The following is a 25,332-nucleotide window of genomic DNA, read 5'->3' as shown; positions in this document are numbered from 1 at the left end:
GCACAATTAATGAGTGGTGGCAAAGTTCCTGCTTTTCTTTATCTTCTTCCATGAATATATAGCTTTAGCATGTAGTCCAAATACCCTTCTTAGGAACGGGGCTCTTGCATGCATGCATTCAATGATAAATTCAGTATGAATATTTACTGAGTTTCACTGAGTTTTTCAGTTCAAGTTCTGGATTCCCCTCATTTAAACTGTGTGTTTCAAAGGAAACAGATTGAAATTTCATGCAAAACTTCACATGAGTAATGGAGGCTTTTTCACAGAAGCCCCCTGCTGTAGTCAAGCAGAATAAAAAAAAATACAAAACAATGAAAGAATGCTCATGCTAGGTAACCTGCAAAGAAAAGAAATCATGGAGAATTAAAAAATTCACTTTTGAACATCCTCTTTTGTTTCCATTCTTCCTTTAGCCCTGAGTCACCAAGCTCATAAAAAATACTAACAATCTCTTTCATAAGCAAGGAACTAGATCACAACTGATTCAAGACCTATGTCCCTAAGCATAATCACCACTGTAAGCCTTCACGTGCTCTGTGACCTTCTCTTTTGCCTACCAAATGTCATCATTGCATCTTCTATGTCTAACTACTGTGTTGGGCAAAAGGCAGTACATGTCATGGGGGAGCTGTGAGCTACGCACGTGCACACTGGCTGGCCAGCAGGTGTGTGCTAGCTGCTCAGCTCATACACTCAGCAGGACTGGCAGCTCAGATTATTGTAGCTTTTCCATCAAGGGCAGCATTCATTTGGGACTTTTTCCTCCAGGAAGTGTTTACATGGAACTTGTAGAGGTGTAATACCTTCAAAACCTCTTGCCCCTCTGTCAGGTCTGAATGGAATTGGCAGTAAATTCATCACTTGCTTGGGTGAGCGCCTGGCAAACACAACGCAATTGTGAAAAGTCATGTGGGATTTCATGATTTTCTTTAAACCATACATCCACTAGAAGAAATGGTCTCATCTCTGCTTTAAAATTTCCATCTCTTCAGCTGCCACGGCTTCAAAACTCATGTGGCTATGCAGTGAATCAGACTTATGAGGACTGGTTTTCAGCCAGATCTGTGAGTTCCCGATTCCTTTTCAGCTGTACAAGTACTAGAGCTGGCACTACAAAGGGTGGTTGTCAGGTGCAGAGACTTTTCACCAGCAGGGAAAAGCTTCATTACATCAGCTTCAGCCAACAATGAAACTCCCTCATCAACCTCATGTTCTTCGGAAACCACGGCATAAATTAACCCCTGTTCAGGTTTACAAATCATTGCTTCTCTTTAGGAAGAGCATCTCTAAAGTTCACCTATGACAGAAGCATATAGGTTGTCGTCTGCTTCACTGCTGACATTGATTTTCATTGGTTTGTGCGACTAGATTCACATTTTGAAGGTACTTCATTTATTCGGATGGAAACACTTTTGCAGCCCTTTCAGCTTCAGGGTGAACTTGGCAGGGCAGCGACTCTGAGGCTCACTGTCCATTCCAAGGTTACGGGATTAGGATTCGCTTACTCCAAAACACTACCAGGGAAATCAGGAGGCCTGCTCGCCAGGCAGATGTTGCTGAGCACCCAGCTCCAGTTCTACTTTCAGAATCTAAGATGCAAACCATCCATTTTGGTATACTAGATGAATATCGAGTGAAATCTCACATTTACACAGTGTAACTGTTTTAAAATTGATGTCAGGATGGCGTTCAGTTCTTCACATTTTATCTGAAATGCTCTGGAGAGCACCTGCTGAAGTGCACAAGATGGACTTACATAGACGTAGCAGTTTTCCTATTTTATTTTTTTTTAATCAGGGCAATGATAAGTTCACCAATATCGAGAGCAGTATCTGTGCAATTATTATTCTGTCAAATCATAAACTAAGGCAGATACATATGTAATTAACTTATAACTCATTGATTAACCCCAACATACTTGAAACCACCAGCAATATCACTCTCCCACCTCTATACTAGGCATAAGAGTAAGCTTTTTCTGTCCTCTCCCACAAGAAAAAAAATAAATATAAAAAACCAACCAACCACAACTACATTTATCTGAAGCGCTCCATTCCCATCTAGGAAAGAAGTTGGACTATACCCTGACTTTGCTGATCGGATGCCGGAAACATTTGTTGTCACCCGTCTCGCTCAGGGTAATGGCGTAGAACTGTCCTTTGTTTAAATAGGTCATGGGCCCCTCCCCTTGCTTTTGACGCAGGGATTTGGTAGCTTCTAGCGTATACTGAAAAGTGCTGTTGAAAAGACAGGGAAAGAAACACCAAGAAAATCCATATCACTTCCTCCTTTTCTCTTTGTTTCCATGCATTGCATGTTTCATACGGTACATACACATGACATCAGGCATAGGAAGCAAATAATAAAATAAATAAAATTCCAGGAAAAGGACACACAGGTACTGAAAATGCAATTTTCTTTTTTCAAGTTCAGCAGATCTGGCGATTGAGCATAAAACTATCTGTCCTGTGAGTCTCTTGGATCAAAGGCCACAGCTTTACTTTCTCTGAAAAGAACCATCAAAAGAACAAGGCTACATACCCCACAGTGAGCGTCAAGTGCTAGGAAGGAACACAGCATAATTTACAGTATTACAAGGAAATCATCTACCTCCACAGACATTTAAACTTAGTAGTGCCACAGAAAAAAGAACTCAGGAAGAACAGAACAAAACTTGCTGCAAAAGATGCACACGGAGCACAGAAAGTCCAGCTGCTACTCTCAGCACAGGGCAGAGAAGCAACACAAACAGGAGGGACGGGAAGTTCATTTCCTTGCAGACAACATGCAATCAAGGGTTTTTACAAGTCTTCTCAAAATTATTTGGAAGAAAACAATTAGATTTAGTTGGGTTCTGCAATTAAGCAACCTCCCTTGGAAAAAGATAAGAATTCGAGAAAAAGGGAGGGCTTGCCCTTGTGCTGGAAGTGAGGTTTTAGAAAAGACCCTCCTTCACAGGAGATCTTTTTGCTTTTAGGAGCTGGTCGCAAGCTATGAAAAGTTTAAAACCCGATTAGCAAGTGAACTGTTAGCTGAACACAATTCCCACAGAGCCTCTTCCAGCCGCCTCCTCCAATGATGAGCTTGAATGATAATCCAATAAAAACCATGCCTGCAGCTCCTCACATTCTCTTAAATGGAACATAATGTTAACCTTGCAGAATAAATCTTGTCTTCAAACTGCATTTGGCCACATCAGGAACGTGGCCAATTCTTTTTTAATGCAACAAGGCACTTGCAGGATGTCCCCACAAACTGAGGACATGGGAGAAGCATTTTCATACAGGTCCTAATTCAGCACCGTATATAAATGGTGCTGGAGTTGAACCAAAAAGATGAATATGTTGGTCTAAAATAAGTGCAACCTTAACTTTCCAGTTCAAACAAATACTTTGGATCATCATAACACTGCCATAGCAATATGGAAAAAAGGGAAAGAGAAAACATTTTTAACTGTCCAATGGGGGGGGGAAAGCACTAAAATGCATGAATAATATTTTTTAAATATCCACTAGAAGAGAGGGTGGAACTAAAAATGCCCTGGTCCACTCTTTCTTTCCAAAGGAAGAAGTTTCAGACAGTTTATCATTAACTTAAAATGAAGGCAATTTCTAAGAGCTTCTAAAAGCTTAACCTAGTTTATAAATGGAAATGTTGTGTGCTTTTCAGAAAGACTTCACAGAACGTAAAGCCCAGACATGCTGCACCTGGCCAGTTTTGCTGTCTCTGTGCGGTACCACTTGGGAAGTTTCTTCTTGTTCCCAGCTGGCAATTGGAGTACACACTGTAGCAGGAGGACTGCTATTACCCTTAAAACTTAGTTCAGTCACTCAGATTATAATGCTATTCTGAATCTCACCGTGGATACTAAAGCCCCGTGTAGTTAAGGGATCTTATATCAGCTCTCCAATTACTTTCACATTCACCACTTGTTCTTTTTCAATCCAAACCTTTCATTTCTGAGCACTTACCACTTCCACACTACTCCCAGGAAAGACATATTTTGCTTTCCTTAGTGTAGATTTGGAGGTTACCTTCTAAAGTGGACCTGGGTCACAGCACAAAAGACTTAATGTCTGAGAACTGTTTAATAAGGCCAGTGCTTCAAAATCCAATTTTTTAAATATCCAGTGTAAGTGAGCGCTCTTTGTTAAAGACCCGCTTGATATGTACTGCCTGTATAACAACTCAGTTGTGAACTCAATGAAGTTAATGATTGTTTTAATATTGCTCAGAAAAAAAAGACCAGGCTGTAAGAAACCTCCACTACAGAAGCAGTCATATGCCTACTCCAGGAAAAAAAAATGCAGGCATGTTCCTGTTTCTAAAATGAGAGTCATCTCTTGGATATAAACAACTATTCACAAGATTAAAACTAAGCATCAGCTTATAAATTTTACTGATAGCAATCGTCGGTAGTTAAATGACTATGCTTTGTTTGCCCATTCTGTGCATGCATTTTTCCGTGCTTAGCAGAGAGGATAGTATTTCTTTCAAATTTCAGTTTTTAAATTATTTTCAAAAATCCTCAAAATCCTATTTTTTTTGCATGATTTGTAATGAATGTTTTACTTATATTGTTTTGTAGGTAAACATGAAGTATGACGAAAAGCAGTATAAAAAGACAGAGGGTTTCCCAGAAAGCCTACAAGGAGTATCTAGGAAAAACAGAAGGAAAAAAATAAAGACAGAAATTTCATAAGGTGAGTCAGTTCAGCCATCCTGAACATCTGGGCTGTGCATCCTGCTGTCCTGAGAGATGGGAAAGATCTTCCATGACTCAGCTGTCAAAGCTCTGCCCTGTTACCTGGGGGGGCTTCTCTTAACAGCTTTAATCTCACATAACTCCAGGGGGTCAAGAGGAGTTACAACCCAAAGCAGTGCTGAGGAAACGCAACAGATGAAGATACAAACCGATCAGATTTGAAAGCTAACACACAGAGGAGGATAAGGGGAGAGCGATGCTGGTCAGTGTCAAGTGAGGCCTGCAGGTGCCCTGGGGTGACAAGAGGGAGGGTGGGAAGCGGGCACAGGAGCCTCTCCTAGATCCATTCTTATGTGATGCCAGCCAAAACATTTCAAAGTTTATGCCATACCTTGTTTGTTCGTAAATATATTCCTCAGCCCCCACTGACACACTGCGATACTTCTGAAAAATAAAAACAATAATTATGTATAGTTTGATACAAACAAAATTAAAATACCAATAACAGCAAAATTGTGTTTAGTTAAGGACGCTTCAGAAGAAACCATCAGCCATTTAAAACTGAAATCCCTAAAAACCGAGGTGGAATGTCTATGGTCTTTACACTGGAATTGATAGAGATAGTTCATTTATACCAAGCTTTTAGCTTTTCATAACCTAAGTGCTACAGAAACGTAGCTGAAAAACACCTCATGCCTTATTGTTCTCCCTGCCTGCACATTAACCTATTCTAAAGCAAGCCTGTGAATGCACACCCCATCTCAAAGACAAGCAGACTTTTAAAAGAAATCCCAGTTTTCCTACAGACTTCACAGTGGTTTGGTTTTGTTTTGCTTTTTTTTATTTAAAATTATGTGCGTGGACGGAGGTCCTTACAGCCTACAGTGAAATGTTGATAAAACTTACTATATGCCTACTTTGAATAGGTGTGGTGATGCTGGCTAAGGCTTTGATCAAGGGTCTGAAGCACCTCTTCTCTGAGGAGAGCTGGGACTGCTCAGCCTGGAGAAGAGGAGGCCCAGGGGGATCTCATCACTGTCCGTAAATCCCTGAGGGGAGGGTGCAGGGAGGACGGAGCCAGGCTGTGTGCAGTGGTGCCCAGTGCCAGGACAGGAGGCCCTGGGCACAAACTGGCCCCCAGGAGGCTCCCCCTGAGCACCAGGAGCACTTCTGTGCTGTGCGGGTGACGGAGCCCTGGCACAGGCTGCCCAGAGGCTGTGGGGTCTCCTCCTTGGAGCCCTTCAGAAGCCGCCTGGACGTGGTGCTGGGCACCCTGCTCTGGGTGTCCCTGCTTGGGCACAGGTGGCACCGGGTGGCTCCAGAGGGCCCTGCTGGCCTCAGCCACCCAGGGAGTCTGATAGTATTTCACTTTCAATATACCATTCTGTTTGAGTGAAATGCACACTTTACTATATGCACACTTTACTAGATGAAATAAGACCTAGAGTCACTCTTCACAAAGTGAAAACACACCTATCAAAGCTATCAAAAATTATATCAAGAGGTGAAATTCTCAAAAATGAAGTCTTTTTGCAAGGATTTTTACTCTGCCTGCCTGAGCATACAAGCCCATTTGTACTCTATTATGTAAGCCTTGCATTTTCTTCTTTGCTTGTCTTTTGCCTGAAACACAATTTTAGTGATTCTTATTTACTAATGGATCATTACATTTAATCTCCAGTGTTTCTTTTGTGATCACCACTCATCAACAAAAAGCTGTTTCGTTTCCAGAAGCATCAAGTCAAGTCATTTTTAAACAGTTTTTAATTTTACCTTATGAGCAACTGTGCCACAATAAATACCCAGTAAGATACTAGTGAGGTGCAAAGGTAATGTGTACCAGTTAGGAGTATTTCCTGAAGATCAAAAGTCAAGGATTAATGCGCATCAGAACAGGTAAGCTAAATACTGCAAGAGATCTATGGGGTCTCGTGGGAGGTATTCCTGTCCACGGCAGGGAGGTTGGAATTAGATTATCTTTAAGGTCCCTTCCAACCCAAACCATTCTGTGATTCTGTGGTTTCAGTGAAGATGGTCCCATGTTAGCATGCAGGTCCCATTTTACATGATGGCCACTGTTTTCAAAAACATTCCATTTACTTACCTATCCTTGAAAATTTTGTCCTATATTATAAAGGACTCATAAATTAATCACAGCTAAATAAGAAAACAGATGAGATGAGAAAGGTATGTTTACATTCCTAAAATTGTATCAAAAGAACACAACACAGATTGACTGAGGCATCCACTACCACAGGGACCTATAAAAACTCGGCGCTCCTTCAGTATAACAGAACTGAGTCACTCAATAAACATCTAAAAACTATTTCTAAATATTGCAGTATTTAGAAATTTATATTTACATTTAAATACTACAGTATTTAGAAATACTAAATTTCTAAATTTACTGTAGCCAAACCCAGCGATTGTAACTAAATGAACAGGAAAACTAGTAAGAACAACTATATTCTTACTTTAAATACTAATTTGACATAAGTTTCTCTCTTTTTATGTCTGGACACTTTACTTTATGCTCTCCCCGTGCCTGCTTCATACCACTGCCCCTTCCAACAGCACGTGGCTGGAGAAGCCAACACACTATGGCTAGGTGAGAGCATATCCCAGGATTTAGGTGGTTGAGAACAAGTGAAGGGACAGGCTAAGTGTTTCTGCAGCGAGGTGGTAAAACTTCCTGCTCCCCTGGGTCATATACATGAGAACATTTTGGGCTGGGAGGCTGCTAACAGCAGCGCTCAGCTCACCTACATTTCAGGCAGCTACAGATGAGGACCTAGTTAAAGCTCTGTCTGCCTGTACAGAGGTGAGGTGAAGACAGAGAGGAGAGAATGCCACCTGAAAATTCATTCAACACACTTTTGCAATTAAGTTTGAACTGCCTTTTTCTCCACAGGCTGCAGAGAAAGCATAGATGGCAAGTATCGTACTGCTTTAAAAGATAATCAACAATTTTAAAAAACACTTGACAAAATATTACTGATACCATAACACAGAGTTTGGGATGCAAGGAAAGACAATAGATGTAAGTTCCTTTTTTACCCACCAGGTTAAACAACTTTGCACTTTAGACAGCACTTTGAGCAGCACAGACTGTCTGTGCAGGTAACTTCCAGCAGCAGGTCCCCTAACGAACCAGCATGGTGGAACCGCTCAGCTGCAGCTCCCCAGGGAAAGCCATGTGTACATTATTAGCAGACTTCCACAGAAAGTCATTGATGAGTGTCAATGGTCAAACCACAACAATGAGCAACAATGAAAAATAGCTGAAATACTGTGATTTGATAATGCACAACTGTGTTTCTAATCCCAGATTTGATTTTCCTGATTTTGCAATGGCAAGCTAGAATTCCCTCATTAATTAGTCATTTAGTTGACCTAGAAACGTTTCTGTATCTTAAAATGGATTTCACCTTCAGACGTCTTGATCTACGATGCCTGCATGGAGACAATTTACTTTTCTACCATACACATACAAAAACACACAACAAATTTCTCACACATTCAATAAGAGCAACTTATCCTTAATGTGGCTTGTCTTGTGCTTTTGTTTGTTACTTGTACAATTTCACTGAAGAGGAGGAAAAGGAGGAGAAAATCCGAGGAGAGCTTTACCACCTAATATGTCTAATTGCCTGCAGAGGTACTGTCAGCCTTAAATAATTTTTACCTTTCTACAGTTCTCACTTGTTTGCATCATTTTGCTACAGGCAAAAGCAGCCAGAAGGTACTTCTTTCCCTGCCTGTTAACTTCTCCATTCCCCTCCAGTCAATTCATTGTACTAGTTTTGCTCACTTGCCTATGTTGCAGAGCAGAGCCTGGTGCAACAGACAGCTTCTGAATAAATTAGGCTTATCTAGCAGCACAGACTGACACTGCTCATTTGCACTTTCAGGAGAACATCGAGAATTTCCCAGTTACAAATGGCTGCTGTTTCTTACTGCTATGAATAGGTCTGAAGGCAGATCTAGTTAATGGACAACAGATCTTTCAGAATGGCAGCTATCCTCTACTTGCTTCAATATCCCTGAAGACAAAAGATCACTATCTGTTACTGTCCGAGTTTGCAATAAACAAATTTTAAAATGCTTTCTGAAACACTTCATGATGTTCCCCTCTACGGAGAGCACAGACAGACAGGAACATGACAAGGAGATGAGTTTGTTGAAACTAGCGTTACTGTTTTTCTAATGGCTCTCATGGACAGCTCAAATCTCCTTATCTTGTTTACAAGCTCAAATCTCCTTATCTTGTTTACAGCTTTTTATTGAGTTCTTAGATGCTAATTTGAGATGAAAAACTTACTTCTGTTCCTCCGTCCTTGAAGGTGTCACTGTACGTACTGTCAGGAGTACTGCGCTGGTCATCTTTGAGATAATTTGTGTGGGGAGCAATGTTGGACACTTCGTATGGCTCAAAGATAACCCCTCGGTGCTCCTCATTTTCTCCTCTTGCATAGTGTGCTTGTGGGGTCATAAAAACAGGGGTGAACTCCTCTGCTTTTACCACAGTCACTCCAGTCCCTGTAATTGGCGTCGAGCTGCCAGACACATTTGTGTTGTATTCCCTTTTGGATGGCTCCAGCGGATCTTGGTTCAAGGAAAGGTTAACGGGCACCGTCTTCAGGACTTGCACACGGTTCTCTCCCCCGCTCAAATTGCTCTGAGCTTCCGTGGTATTGAGACAATTTCTGTGAGACAAAACCAAAAAACGTTATGGACTGTCCTGATAAAGTAAATCTCCTTCTCAGATAGCTTAATGGTCTTAGATGGCAGGGAAGGAGATTTGTGCACTTTCAACCCCGATAAGCCATTGCCATAACAAGTGGTACATTAACAAATACTAGGCACACGACATTGCGAGGCAAGCAGAGAGGTCCCAAACTCTTTAACGGCTTGGGAAAGACAATTGGTAGGACTTGTTATGATAAAATTCTGCATATCTGGGGTTATTTTTGTCTCGGCTTATAATTTGGATGCAAAGTCAATCCACCGGTGCAACAACCTTTAGGCACAAAGTAAGCATAAAGAGTAACACAAGGTATGAATCACTAACAGTAAATAATTTGCATGTGAAATAGGAGGAACAGCAAAATTCGTGTGCTGACATATGCTCTTTCAGGCTGTTGACGGGCTGCTACTGCCCATGTAACTCTGGTACCAATGCTCCTCTGAAAGAACAAGCTCAGGAATCCCATTGTATCAGGGTAGATCAGTAACAAGATCGTGGCTGCAAGGTAACCCCCAGCAGCATTCCCATGTCTCTACCTGCGGTTGCTGTTGAAAACAATCAGATTGTTCATAGTAGCTGCACTGACATTAAATTGTTAACCTATAAACCTTTTAGTAGGTTTCTGCTTTGTCTTCAGCCCAGGAGATCTGTTCTGACATCAGGGTTCCTCTCGCTTGGCTTTCCACCAAAAGCCAGTTTTGTCGATCACACTCGACTTTGGAATTTCTTTGGAGTTAGCAGATGTAAAGCTGGCCCTCAAAACACTTTCATATTCTGTTCTGAAACAGTGACTTTCTACCTACTACCTATTTAAACTTTCACACAACACAGCTAGTAAACACCACAGAGGGCAGTCCTGAATTAGCTACGTTGAAATAAACCTCAGGTAGCTTCTCTCCACTACAATTTTTCATGAAGATAGCTTCCTAAATGCAAAAACTTTGTTCTTTCTCCTTAACTACACACTTTCTCTGGTGCACGAGCCTTAATGAAGGCAGGAATCTGCTTCCTCTGACTCATCAAGTAACTTTTAGACTACTGAGGGGGGCTGAAATCTGAGATGAGTAACAAAAGCTTTCCAATGGAATAATTTTAACAGTTATTTGCATATGGGTAGACATAAAGTTATGTTAAATAAAACTATATAAATCAGGCTACTGAGTCCAAGTTACTCAGCCTTTGCCTTAAAAAAAAGAAAGAAAAGCAGTCAATAGCCAACTATCAATATAATCTGATTTTACTAATCTCAGCAGCAGCAAAAGAACAAAACAAAACACAAACCTTGAAACTTTCTGCTACTTTGCAAGTTGCACTTTTAATAATCCTATTTTTTAATAAATTAAAAGGGAGCAAACTTTGCTTCCTCAAACACTCTTCATTCTTTTATCTTTTGGAAGAAAACCATAAACCCTCAGGCTATCATAGCTTCTTCAGTTCCCAACCGATCAACACTGTTAGTATCTGGGTGTATGATTTTGAATAATACTGTACCTTTTATCTTGGTCTTCTTGATTATCATTCACTTTGTTAACAGACAACAGCCTTTTATCTCTGGGAACCTGAGAACAACATCAGGCATGGGGTCAGGTAAATGCAACTGTCAGGTATTTGCAACTTCAGATTGCTCTACTGTAAACAGCTAGAAAAATGTAAACGTATCAGTTTTGTCTAATTCACAGATGCCAGGAGCTCTGTTTCTATGGGAGACTGTGAACAGGGAGATAATTTTCAAAGGGAAAAACGTAGAGATTGTGCTTTTTCTTAGTTCTTGGGCACACAAATCAGGAGCAAAGCTCTCTTCGACATGTCTTTATCTTTGGAATATCAAGCTAGGTCTAGGTTTGACAAAATCTAAGCTTATATTCCCAAACTCTCAGACACGCACACTTCTCACTGGATAACAAACGATGAAAATAAAGACATGATCCTTTGATGAGCACTGCATGGAGACCCTTTTAGCTCAGAGGAAGCAGGGTTTTCAATTAAACCCCAAGAGCCAGCTGCACAGTCCTCCCACTACAGAGCAGTCAGGAGAATGCAGAACTCGTACCAGGGGAAGTCTGCGGATCCTTCTCTTCACCAGCATGGGAAGAGGTCAGGGCACCCTGGTATGTCATCAGAGAACACTGACTTCTGCTTTGCTGAGTGCATTGGCAGCCACGAGATGTAAAAATGAAGTCAAATCTGACCCCAGCAGACTCAAAATTGACACCAAAAGTGACTTACAGATTTGCCTTCCCACATACTGGCTTCCTGACGCCAGCACAGAAATGAAATCACCAAGGGCAAAGTTGGTGCCGTGACTGTGTTTTTCTTTTGTTGCTGAACCAGTAATTTTGGATCTAACACTTCTACTCTGTTTTTTTACAAGAGAAGGTATACCCACTTCAACACAGCAGCTAACTCAGGATTAAAGAGCAAGAATAGACCTAAGAACAGGCTGAAGTCTTGCCTCTTATCTTTAAATACTTTATAAAAAGATCAGGAAAGCATACAAATTTAAAGAGAAAAACAATACTACAGTGCACTACAGTAGCCAAGGTTAACATCAGTTATATCTGCAAGACAGCAGCAGAGTCCAAGAGTGCTAGCCAGAGCCTTTCCTGCTCTTAGGGACATCCTCGCTCCTTGTTAAGTGTCCTGCTGGTTAACAAAGCTCTTTCATGTATTTTAGAAGTGAGTTCCAAGCCACAGCTCACACACGTTGATTTCCATGTTAAGATCACATATTTATCCTTGAACGAAGGTCTGTGTTTAGGTAAATGTAAAGGAGAAGGAAAAAAAAAAAGGAGTTATATTCAACTAATTCCTATTGACTGGAAAAAGCCCTTCAAAAAATTACCAGGCACATCAGAACAAATGAGCCAGATGATACATAAGGACAATTGTGTTGGGCGAAGTGTTGTGCACTGGAAGTCCTCCTCTGTACTTCCAGAGTACAGCACAGAGCTAAAGTTAGGTTTTAACTTCCTCTTTGAGAGCATCAACAAGAATGATCCTTTTCTCCCTCTTTAAGACAGAAGTAATTATTGAATGCTGGAAATGGCTTTGAGATTAACACAGTTTATTCCATCTGAACCCTTGAGTCCTTGCAACTGTCTGGAACGAGGAACAGATATGTTTACTGGAACACAGTTATGGGAAGGGAATAGGCTGTTCTCTGTTTTTATAAAAAAAATCCAGCAGATTAATGAACTGCTAGATACCAGAGTATTGCTAAGACAGAAGCCAACACTCCAGATGGTCATACACATCCCGAATTTTATGAAATTAACTTCAGACTCTGGCATTGTGGTAACTCTGCGAAGCAGAGAACAAGATCTCTCCTCATTCTCATTGGGGAAAGTCCTTCTCTACTGACAGCAACACACAAAAGAATGGGACATCTCTTGAAATATTATCAGTAGAGAAATAAAACAATATTTAATCATAAGGTTGGTATATGGCATCTTGCCTACAAACCCTTTTTCCTGAACACTCATTTAATGATTGTAGCTAAGACTAGGAAGAGAAGCCCATTCTCTAAAAGCATTTATACTAATAAATGCCGGCAGCAGAGGTTTTTCATTTTTAACTTCCATTTCCACCTCCTTATGAATTAAGAGGGGAGCTGGCATTGTTCTACCGGCTTTCAAAGATCATCTTTCCAATTCAAGCTGAGGTGGCTTCAGGAGCACTGAGGTAGTTTAAGGAAAAAGGAACAATTTCATATTTTAGTGCTTGGTAGGCAACACAGATTCTGTTTCCAGAGTACAAAGAGGTGAGCCTAGGTTTCAGAGTGAAATTTCTGCACCCTGTAGGGCTCTCCTCCAGTTTCAGCAGAAGCCCTGTTTCAACTATGAAATATTTGAAAAAGAAATGCGGTATCAAAATGGTAGGTAAAGCCCTGGGCATAAAACTAGATACAAACTGAAATTGTATGTCAGTGCCTCCCCTGTAAATTGAATTAGATCTGTGTCCAGCTCCATTTCTGTCCTCCACCTCTTGATTATACTGCAAACTTTCAGTGCAAGGGCTAAACCTCACTGTGAGTTTGTACACAGCCTACCGCAATCTTTGTACAAATAAAAATAACATGGGAAACTGTCAGATGAGAGATACTGCAGCCAAAGAACAAACTAAAACGTGTGGAATGAAGCAAAATGTAGACAAACCTACAGATGGACAAGGTCTCCCCTTTTCCACTTATTAAGGAATATTGCAAGTAGAGGAGCACAAATAAAAAGGGGGCTTATTCATCCAAAGTTCTCCCTAGGTAAGAGGAAGAATGCAATGCTGAAAAGGAAATAATGCTTGCACATTGATATGAGAATTTTGATTTTGTTTTTTGTTTTCCTTCCAGAACTAAATACATCAAAACAGATGCAGATAGGCTTCCTAAAACAGAAAGGATGCTTGATGCAAGTACCAGAGAGAAAACAAGACATAGTCACTCCTGTCTTTGAAAAATGGCTCTTTGGATGCCTGATTGGGCCCCTGCCAGTGCAGCAGGGTGGAATAATGATGCAGTTACCTACTTTATAATAGTCATACAACAGGCCAAGAGCAGCAGCACTGTCCTCATCACCATTTATGCTCATCATAGCCTTGGTAGCTGCTGTTAGGGGATTCTCCAAATACGACTTCCAGGCTTCATCCTCGCTGGTGTACGCTCGTCTGGTGTTGAATGAAGTGTCATTTGGCACTAAGGCCACAAGTCGCTTGTTACTGCATAGACAGGAAGAATAAAATTGTGATCCAGCAGGGATTATTTTATTTGTAATTCACAAGGCATGTTAAAGAACATCACATAGCTACATGAAAGTCATATGATTACATCAAGCATCTCTGTAATAAAGTTTGTGACATATTTATCAGTATTAGACATCTTCAGAACTTAACCAAAAAATTATGTATGTAGATCTTATAATTCAAATGTATTTTTACTAATACAGTTAGATCTATTAAAATATTTTTAAAATATTTGAAAAAAAAATGAAGCAATAATACAAGAACAACTTTGCACCAATATTTTTGCCAGATGTACACTTGATTGGGGAAAAATACATTTATCTAAGGTCAGTTACAATAAGAAGACATGAATGGAAAAAAAAATGCAATGCTAGTCTAGTGTTCACCTAAACTGAGTCTAGTTCTGTATTTAGTAACTGGGTACATCCTATAATTGAGCTATTCTCTGCTTTTGGAATGCAATTTGTCAGCAACTTCAGACAGGTTGTGAATAGCAAAGATATGAGCAATGGGTCCAGCGCATGGAGCACAAGAAGTTAACATATTTGGGCTCAGTTCCCACTTTATCACTGACCACATGTAGTTACAGAGCCATGGCAAATATACACAAGACCATTAGTAGGTGGGATTTGCAGTGGAGCGGTTTCCTCCAGCCCAGAAGTGGTACAAACTGACCAGTGCCAGTGGATATCACGAGAGGTTACTTGCCACAGATGTGGCTGAAATTTCCAGTATAATGGAAACATAGATCAAGATAGTAGCACCTGCTTTTGTAAAATGTTTAATAATCGCAAGGATAAAAGAGCTAGGGAAAGAAAAAAAAAGCAGTAGCATTCCTGTTACACAAGATAGCAGGAAAACAGAGTAGGCAGGGAAACAGTTGGAGAGAGGTGTTGTGCTTACTGCACGTTGCAAGAACACTGGCAAGATTTATGGCTCAGGTTACAAGGATCCTGATGAAACTTTTAACACGTTACGCTGTACAAATCCCAAAGCTGCAAAGACTACGGAATGACTGAACACACTGCCTTCACTGGCGAGACTAGCCACACTATTCGTCATGACTTTTGTAAGACATTTCGTGCTATCTTCCACATAGAAACTGTTTTTCAGTCTCCTCTTTATGCTCTCCCGTCCTACAGGGCGCCAGCATGACAAACTTGGGCTGTTGCAAGGAATTGTCATCCAAAAACCACACAGCCGAGGTGCCTGCTCGGTAAGGGCCCAGCTGAATCCACAGCCTGGACTGTGCATGTCCTCTCAGCCACGGGATGGGAATGTCTGTAGGATTGAGCCCGCAGCATACGGACTTCACACTGAAGCCAAATGCTTTCTCTGGCCTTTGAGGAAAAGGAGGGGGTGGGGTTGAGATTATCATCTCTTTGGTACAAGAGCACTGTTTACAGGTTTCTTTATTTAATGAAAAACAAAATCATCTACGTGGAACATGGAGTACAAGTTTCATGAACTCTGCGGGGGAAGACAGCATTTCGTAGCTTCACAAAATACACCCAACAATTTCAGTTCAGGTTATGTCTTCCTTTCATCTAAAATACTTGGATTTTTGGAAGTTTCCCGTCTTTCCTGAGGGCCTTTCTTTCTGCCTGGCCTTTTGCTGCCTCTTCCAAAGATTTTTGCCACCTCTTCCAAGGATTTTTGCCCTCCTTGTATTCACATTTGTGTTGTTGCAGGTTTGTTAGAACAAACAAAAGCTGAAGCACAAATTAGGAACCCAGGGAAAGACAGAGAGAACTGCTAGGCCTGCTTTCCTTTTCAATACTTTATTGTTAGCGACTCAAATCAGATTTGCAGCGGCCCCATTGTTTGTGCCAGGGGTGGCTGAGGGCCTGCTCCCGTCCTGGAATAGCCAATCCTCTCTGGCTCGGAGCTCATTTTCCATGCAAGGATTCTCCTTTCCTCAACAAAGCTCCCCTTCAGCTACACCGCCGGCATTTCAGGGCGGGCAGCAGCCCGGTGCGGCACACGAAACTCCTCGCCTTCCTGGAGCAATCTTAGCTTACTGTCGAGAGCTGTCCTTTGTTAGGCCGCGCTCTCACATCCATGTGAGAGTCATAACTGATTTATGAGGGCTACAGGCAGACAGCGAGATGCCCTTTAAAAACACCTCTCACTAGACGTGCTGTGCTCGTCTGCAGAAATGCTGGAGAGGAGGAGCCCGCCCGGCCTACCCTAACGGGGAAGGCAGTCCTAAAGTGATAAAAAGGTAGTGCTGGCCCTCAGAGGTGTCGTGTGTGATCGTGCTGGGAAGAGTTAAGGTAAAGGAGAAACGCTTCCAGCACAACCAGGCCGCAAGTGAACAGTGGGGATGGCTGGGAAGCCGCAGGTGCACGGACCCAGAGCCTCCCCAACATCTCCTCAGAGTTTTCATGTTTAAAAATTAAATAATCTCCTCTGGCCAGAGACGGTCTGCAGCATAATCAACCGCCACACTCGTTGTGTTTACTCTGCAAACAGCCCGAAACAATAGCACTAAGAAAAATAAAAAACTTCCTCTTCCAACCCCCCCCCCCCCCCCCCGCCCTGTAATCAGCTCTGTGGGAGGTTAATGGTCAGGCCTAATTATCATGATTTAACATAGTCAATCATTTCAAAGATTATACCCAAAGCAGTCAGCCAAAACAACTGTGCTGGCTTTAAGAAAACTCCTCTATTAATTAAGGTCGTTTGGGTGGGACAGAGGGTGTCCCTTGGGAACTGAGGCCGCTGTGGGCACACGCGTCCCCTCTCCTTGTCCTGAACCTCAACGTCAGGGAAATGTGACAGAGGGGCAGTGGCTCCAGAAAGATCAAGCCCACCCTAAGCAAAGGAGACAAATGTTTTACATTTTTTAATATCTCCTTCAATGGGGACAGCAAGGCCAGCAATAGCAGCAGATACCCCATCTAGACCCAGGTGCATCTTCTAAAAGAGCCCAAAGCTTCAGCACAAGCCAGGTGGTGGAGAATAGGCCCAACCCTGACTGTGCCCGCTGCTGATGGGGCTAGCCCACTGCTCATCCTCATCTTCCTCCTCCTCCTTGCCGCATTTGGGACGTGCACTAACCTTCAAAGCCAGGAGAGGCATGCCTACACACGCCAAGATCACGCCACTACTGTACGGTGTAGATACAGCTTAACAAGTGGGGATACTCGGCAGGGAAAAGCTGCAGGTTTCCTTTCAAGCTATCCGATGAACTCCTAATGAATGCCAAATATTTTTCCTCTTATTTTACGTTAAACAGTAGTAGGTGGTTATGTGTCTTAGTTTATAGGTATGTAAGGATGAAGGCACTTTCTGAGGCATGGTCTAGCTTAGGGGCTAGATTCCCTGACACCTGAATGTTTATATCAAGACCAGACCTTTACATGGCCTTTATTTTACAAAATCTTTTTTCCCCGAACTATTTAGTAGAGATTTTCTTGTTTGTACCAGCCTTGCACAATTTGTGTGCTTTGCTCCTAAGAGGAGTATCTACGATTTCCAGATTGATACTGGTGATTTCTGCATCTGGTAAACTGATGCTGTTGAATTTAAGAAAAAGTATTACTGAATTTTATAAAACCAGATACTACAAAGGTAGTGTATAAATAGAGATGTCCACAACTGTAATCACTGTTTCATTTTAGTTCCTGTAGTAAAGCATCACAGGTGGGACAGGCAGGTTGGACAGGACTCAACCATCTCAATGTCAATAAATGAAGTGAATGGAAAGGGCTGGCCTTTCGAGTCCTTCAGATCTGAGATAATGAACTTTCACCAGCCAGCACTTCGGGCTACAAAATCCTACTGTGGACAAATTCTCACGCAACTTGATGCAATTTGTGAACTAACTTGCACAGAACCATAAATGTCCATTAAGGCATTCACGAAAAGTGGTGAAAGAAGGAAGCTTTGGGATCAGAGTTTGCTTTTCATTGACAAAAGATTTCCTGCCTTTGAGTCTCCTCTGCCCATTGAGGTGTTCATGAAATTTCCACTGGACTTGAGAAGTTCATGCAGCCTCTTAAATTTGCGACCGAATTCAAAGTATGCAGATGCAGCTGTACTGCAGAGGGTACAACCCGCTGATTCAACATGAACCATAAAATATCCTGAAACACACAAAAATAGAAACCCCATTGATCCTGGCTGGAATAAGAACAGGTTTGATGTATCCCTCTCTCCCTTCCCACTACTAACTGCTGGTGCAAAAAGAGCCGGGGGTGTGGAGACAAAAATACCTTTAACTCGAGTGCATGGATGGACCCAGACACAATATGCCTGGAGGAACTGTGCAAGCAGTCACCCTGCTCTCCTCTACCATATGCTCAGCATTGCATGCTGTTCCAGCTGGTGTTTGTGGGGAACAAAGTCTATTCCTGTGTGCCCCCAACTTTTCCCTTGCCCAGGAAGTTCACCCCAGAAACACAGAGCAGACTTGCCAAGCTGGGCACCCAGCCCAGGCATTTCTGGGGATCTGACTGCTTGTTAGGACATTGCGTTTGTTCTTTTAACAAATTTTGAAGGAAGAAAAATAATAAAGTAAGAATTGAAGTGCTCCATTGCATGTCCTTACAGGCTTCTTCATCCCCTCCCTGTGCAGGCGAGGTGCTGGACAGGAACTCACCAGGTATAACGTGCAGGGCAGTAAGGGAGTGGGAGGAAGCCCAGTTTGCAGGTTTTGGCCCAGGCCTGAGCCTGCCTGGTTCTTACGCCTGTGAGACCAGAGCAGCAGGCACATATGTGCAGCACCTCTTCAAACGGTTGCGAGACCAGAGCAGAAACACGAGGCTTTGGTCCACACAACTATTATAAAGCGCACACATTTTAGCGCCAATCAAGTAACTGGAAAAGGCAAGACAGACTCACGTCGTGCTGGCTCCCTGCCCAGCACGTCAAGGCCATGGGATATTTATCACAAACTCACTTTTTGTTGGCTGATAAGAAAGCACACAGGGCAACTGTCTCCGATCCAGAAACCCTGGGAGAAACACAAGTTCCACGAGACACTAGCCAAAGGGATTCTGCTTGCATCCTGGGTTTCCAATCCCTGCAATGTCCAGCTCAGAGACCTGGCTGCAGGATGCTGTGACCCAGGGTGCTACGGGAAGAAAACCTGCCTGCTTAGCTTTCCTCCTGTGCAAAGAAGTAGACAACTTCAACAGCACCTGTGTTTCGTTGGCTATGACAAAAAGGGACAGGAACATGCTCCAGCCACAGCCAAGTGCTGGAAAAGGCTCCCACTTCAGTTGTGACACAGCTAAGGAGGACACAGTGTGATCAGTCACTGGTAAGTGTTTCAATAGCTCTAAAGCCCTTTGTAAGTTTAGTTTACACTTGCACAACTCTCGGGGCAGCTATGAGGCTGCTATAAAGCAGATTTACAACAGATGTTCATACAATCTGTCTTACAACTGATGTACGTACATATGAATCCACGGGCACGGATTTAAGTACCATTTAAAAATCAGCTAAAGGACAGATCCTATAGAAGCTGGATAAGTTAAACTTCAGATCACAGACCATAAATTTCTCTTTGTGCTCGTTATAGAAAGAAGTGTAAATCCTAGCCCTAATTCTCCTAGTGCTGGAAAGTGAGATCCAATGGTTAGCCCCAATTTACTACCCTCAGCGTACTGCTCTTCCTAGACATGAAGTTAAAAAAAAAATACACCGTTGTCTCACTGCAAGTTTTATTTAGTTTTTTTAAAAAAAGTTTTGACTCCTCAGGATTTATTGCCAAAGTTATAATTAAAAAGTCAGCAACAATTTTTGTTTCAATTAAGACAGTTGTGTTCTGTTAAAACTCCAAAGGAACGTGAATGCTTAATGAACAGGAAAATTATGGCCCATGCATCTTGGTATTTTTATCTTTCACAGCCGACAATCACATCTTCCCCAGAAGCATGAACAGGTCTCCAAAATGCACTTAGCCCAATCCAGTGGGCATATAAATACACAAATGACTTGGGAGTGAAGGAAAAATCAAAGCATTTAGACCACCAGGAAAGCAGAAGATATGATGTCCTCTGGCCCAGCCAGCTGCCCATACCAAGGAAAAAATTCCCATTAAAGAGGCCGAGTAATTTTGCCTACTAATGAATGCAGGTTTGGGACTCTCGCAATTTTGGGGCAATTATGCTTTTTGAGTGCAAGACAAATCCAAACAAGATCAAACACGTTAAATGATTAAAAGAAATTATTCTACCTTTACAAAACACTCCGAGAGGAAGTAAAATACATTGAGAGCACAAACAGAATGGCAAAACAGACTAGTTCAACAATTACATGTGTACTAGAAGTTTTATTTGTTTTTACTCAGACCCAAAATAACTTAACCATGTAATAGTGATTAACAAGATTAAAATAAATTGGTGATTCATTAACATTGACAAAAATATTATTAAGCATGTCAAAGTGGAGGTACAAAAAAAGAGCTGTGCAACAAAGACTAGCAAGTGCCTACTGAGGACTCTCACAAGCAGGCAATTACTCATCTCCAGACAGACTTTATACCTGTGATTTCAGAGACTGTTTTGTTTGACTCTTACTTAAACATTATTTCTACCAGACAATCATTTTTATTACTGCACTAAGCCCATTGCTTTTTTTTTTTTTTTAAAAAAAAAAAAAAAGCCAAGCAGAGAACACTCAAAAAAAAGGCAGGTTTCAGCATATTGGTAGAAGAAACAATGACATCTCAAAAAACGAAGACTCTCTGGAGCTCACGACCTTACAGCTAACGGAGTTGCTCCAAACTAGCAGTTACTGAGCAGCTTCAGATCAGGCCATGCTCTGGTTTGCTCAAAAGTGTACTTTCCAGCACGCACAGCACCCAAAGTTGTTTTAGCTGCCTTGAAGCGGCAGCAGTAGGCTTTAAAATTAAAAACAGGTCATGACAAAGCTTCCTTGGCCTGCCACAGGTTAACCTGCCCGCTGACCCCGCAGCCCTGGCTCATTCATTACTCCCGTGCGGGTTAATGGGAGTGGAATCGGTGCTGCACTAATAGCAGATTGCTGGGTTTTCAGAATACAAAATGTTTTACACGGGCAGAAGGAAAGCATGTATTCCAGGACTGAGCAATCCCGGGAGTCAAGATTACCCACAATATCAAAGAAAAAAAGCATAAAACCAAAAGCACACTTTACAGATCAACTAAAATATAGAAATATGAAAGATGCCATTATCTCAAACTATTAGGAAAATTAACAAATCCATGGATATGTGTAATCTTCAAGGTTGAAGACATTTTTAACTTACAGGTATGTTGCAATATTTGACTTCTTCACAGTTCATACGCACTTAATGTGGTTTCATTGGTTACATATTTCATAAGCAACAGCTCTCTTCTTTACAAAGTTAGTGCTATTAAAGAACAGGACAGTGTCCCCATATACTAGGGCATCTGAACTAATTAGTCCTTTTCTTTCAATTAGCTACTGCTGTCCCAATCACTGATTAGAAAGCTAATGAAGATTCATCCCATGATGAATTCCTAATCAGCATTTAAAAATGCTACTTTGTGTGCATGTGTGAAATTAAAAAAAAAAAAGAAAAGGCAACTTAATGGGCTGCTCCATAATCAAAGAAGAAAGTACTTATGGTAACTATCATGGTCTGCACTGGATTAATACTTGTGAAACTTTTTTGACAAAAAAAATGTCAGTCAGTATAATAATATCGTTTCCCCTTCATGTGTCCCTGCAAAACAAGCGTGATGTCTTTACTGTTCCTTCACAAGGAGGAGTTTATGTGATCACTGCAAGCAGGTAAGTGACCTGGGAAAAAACCCTCCCTCCTGCTCTGCTTTGATCTTCGGTCTGGCCTCACTAGAGACACACCGGTGTTACAGCAAGACGTAACCATTTCATACCCTTACTCCACTCAGTTAAGCTTGCTGTTGCAAGTTCTGTGAGGTTCTGCATGCTGACTTTCCACCTTCCTTGTGCAGAGATGGACATTTTCTGGAGAATATGGACATTTTTTCTGGAGAAAGTTTGACATCTGAAAAGTACAAGCACTAAACACCTCTAATTCCCGTTGCTCCATTCATTCCTGGATGAGTAACACTGGAAAACTCGTCTCAATGGACTGTCTATCAAGACCTTCAGCAGTGGAAAAATAAATAAATAAATAGCACAGCAGTCTGCAACCTAATTGCCATTCCCCGTCAGTTGGTGGGAACAGGTTTGGCCCTCAAAGAAAGAATTAAGTATAATTCACAGAATCACACTGTAAACCATAAATGCCCTTTTGCTGTTACTGTACTGGACGCTTAAGCTAAATCTTATGAAGGCAGCAACTACACGTACACATTCAGGAAGAAATACGAAACCAGGGCCAAATTACCCTGTGAAGAGTCCAAGATGGACTTCAGCCACAAGCAAGCTGGATGGGAACATGCCTCCGCTGACACACAGGAGCAGGTCTGAACCCATTCCCACATCCAGGCTTGCCCTCCCCTCAGTTATGTACCCACACGGACGTGCTGGGTGCCCTCCTTAATGTGGTCAGCCTAAGCATGCCCCAGCCCCGTCTGCCCGGTGTCCTCAGCCGCTCTCGTGCGTACGGAGGTGGCTGGAGCCTGCCCGGCCGAGCTGGAGCTCCCCGTCACGCTGCTGGCCGGCCAGAGCCACGGGGATCAGCTCGGGCCTGCCACTGGGCCCATTCCTCACACAACTTCAGCCCCAGCCCATGTGGGACTCGTGACTTACACACCAGCGGGAGTGTGGGGACAGTTGTGTCACATCCCAGGAGGCAGGCCGCGGTGGTGGTACAGTTGCTGCTCCTCCTTCATGGGGCTGGTGGCAATCTCTAACGCCTCGTTAAGACTCACAAGTATTGAGGTCACCAATTAGCTTTACTAGCCATGAATCTGGAGTTGTGCGGTGATAAGTTATTTCTATAGACTACAGTAAGAGCAGCTTTCCGGCCTACGTCTTTGGATGGCGTGATGAACCCAGGCTGAGGAAAAATGGATGCCAAAAATAACCTCCAAGGGGAGGCCAGGTTACGCTCAGCCCCACACTCCTCTTACCCAGTTCTCCAGAGGCACAAACAGCTCTATTGACACAACTGAGGGGGTGGAAGGGAGGCAGGAACAAGTGGCCACGGCCTGCTGAGGTCGGTACTACCTCTGAAAAATGCATGTGAAATCATGTCTTATCTCTTCTGGCTGATAGGAGCTTGGGGAAGAAAGCAGGCAAGACCCAACTTAAGCACAAAAACTAAAGGCAAAGACAGGGAGATATGCACAGTGTCTTAGGGATAATCTCCCCTTCCAAGCTCCTCACTTAGCATAAGAATCAAAGGACTTCATCTTTAGCGTTTTCACCTCACCGGCCACCTTCCTTCCTTGCTTAAAGGTGATGGTGCAGGTAGCACCCAAAGCAGCCCCTCCGTGCTTCCAACACCCCCCCTGCTGCTTACTTGTCTGCATCAGCACTTTGCTAGCACAAGTCCCTCAAAAACATGTCCAATGACACTGACAAATTAACTGACCTCGAAAATAATGAGCTTCCCTACCCAGTCCTGCCTGTAGGGAAGGTTTGTTTTTAAGTAAAAGGAAGACCACGTGGGGGAGAATAATTTTGTACTCCTCAGATTAGGTTTTCATTGGATATAATTAGAGCCTTAAAAAAAAAAAAAAAAAGCCTTCCCATGCAACCCCCTAGTCTAATTTCTCATTCCATCTTTTCTGAAAACAAATGTATTTGTCTTCTCACATTACACTTGTGTATACAGAGCCCAGGGGATTTACTTTGACTTCCTTTTCAAACTCTTACCTACCCCCTCTGGATTTTCTAAATACCTCCGACCAGAAGCGGATCACGGGCGTACCTGCAGCAGGGGAATTACTACTACTTGAGGGTACTACGTGCTCTGCAGTGCTCTCTTCTCCCTCAGTGGTAACACCAGCAGCACCACACAGAGCAGGGACAAAGGACATTAATTCCCCGGTCTCTGCAGCTTACCCCTATGCCATACGGTGAAAGGAAGGATGGTCCCATGGCTTAGTAGCATCCAAAACCCAGAGGAGAAGAACTTTTGCCCAAGTTCTTATAGTCTTACGTAGAATATAGGTTTCCAGCTGCACTATTTTTCTACTTCAAAGCTGGCCGCGGTACAAAGTTGCTCACTTCCCCCCCAAATTCCCCTCTCGCTCCCAGTAACTGTGCTTGGTGTGCCGTGGCCCTTATGAGCCATAGGGCAGGCATGCCTGGCCAGGGAGCACCTCGCAGGCCCCTTTCTCCTTCTGGTGTAGCTTTTGGATGCGCTCATTGAAGGCTGCTTGCCCCTCGGGTCTTTCAGAGTTAACCTGGTTCCCCTCCCAGCTCAATGACTGCTCTTTCGGCTGCTCCTCCCCGCCTCGCCAGCATCCCTCCGGGCTCTCTCCTCATTCCCTTCCTCGCACTTAAATCACGGGCCGATGGCGCTTATCGGGCCTCCTGAGGCACTGGTGCCCATTCCCACAGAGATGGGAACAAAGCGAGGGCTGGGAGCTCAGCTCCTGCCACAATCGCCTTCATTTCACAGACGGCACTTATCGGGCCTCCCGTGGCACTGGTTCCTGTTCCCATTGCCACAAAGATGGGAACAAAGTGAGGGTTGGGAGCTCAACTCCTACCACAATCACTTTTATTTCACATTAGTAGCTACCACTGTCGGATGAGGTTTGAGAAGGCCAGGAGTCATATTTATTTTTTTAAATCTTTCTCCTCCAAAAGATTCTCCTCCCTTCATGGAGAATCTTCATGGAGTGCCCCTACCAGGCCACTCAACCCTGGCATTTTCTCTTGCCAGATAACCTCCTTCTTGACAGGCAGGTTGTCACCAAGCCTCTCTGTCCTTCTCCCAGGTCACCATCCCAGGCGGCAGGGCAGGCTCCTCCTCTCCACCTCCTTCTCCACAAAGGCCCTTGGGGAGCACAAGGGTGCCGGCTCCCGGCCCAGCAGAGGGGCGAGGCCACCTCCCCGGCTCGGGGGGCTGCACGAAGCGGCCAGCCCCGCCGTCCCCCCGCAGCCTGCCCTCCATCTTCCTCGCCCCGCTGCCGCCCCGCAGCCCGGGCACCCAAAATGGCCCTGGCGGCCCCGCTGGGCGGGCTGCGGCCGCATTCCTGCGCCTGCTGCCAGGCCGCCTCCCTGGACGCTGTCTTCCCCCACACAC

The 25,332-nt window shown here is 43.1% G+C and overlaps 1 protein-coding gene across 2 annotated transcripts in view; it reads right to left on the bottom strand.

Moving 5' to 3' along the window:
- GRHL2 (grainyhead like transcription factor 2) overlaps window positions 1-25,332 on the bottom strand; it is a 64,469-nt gene that overhangs the window by 38,387 nt on the left and 750 nt on the right. For both annotated transcript variants that reach the window (XM_040548650.1, XM_040548651.1), the window contains exons 2-6: window positions 13,973-14,162; window positions 10,947-11,014; window positions 9,030-9,414; window positions 5,100-5,152; window positions 2,087-2,240 (exon numbers count right to left, since the gene is read on the bottom strand). In XM_040548650.1, the coding sequence (XP_040404584.1) occupies window positions 2,087-2,240; window positions 5,100-5,152; window positions 9,030-9,414; window positions 10,947-11,014; window positions 13,973-14,162 (850 nt within the window). The remainder of the gene's footprint in view (window positions 1-2,086; window positions 2,241-5,099; window positions 5,153-9,029; window positions 9,415-10,946; window positions 11,015-13,972; window positions 14,163-25,332) is intronic.

This window comes from Cygnus olor, chromosome 2 (assembly GCF_009769625.2).
Source record: "Cygnus olor isolate bCygOlo1 chromosome 2, bCygOlo1.pri.v2, whole genome shotgun sequence".
In the NCBI taxonomy this organism is placed as follows: domain Eukaryota; kingdom Metazoa; phylum Chordata; class Aves; order Anseriformes; family Anatidae; genus Cygnus; species Cygnus olor.
Note: the sequence above shows the minus strand (reverse complement) of the source record. Positions and strands in the feature narration are given on the sequence as shown.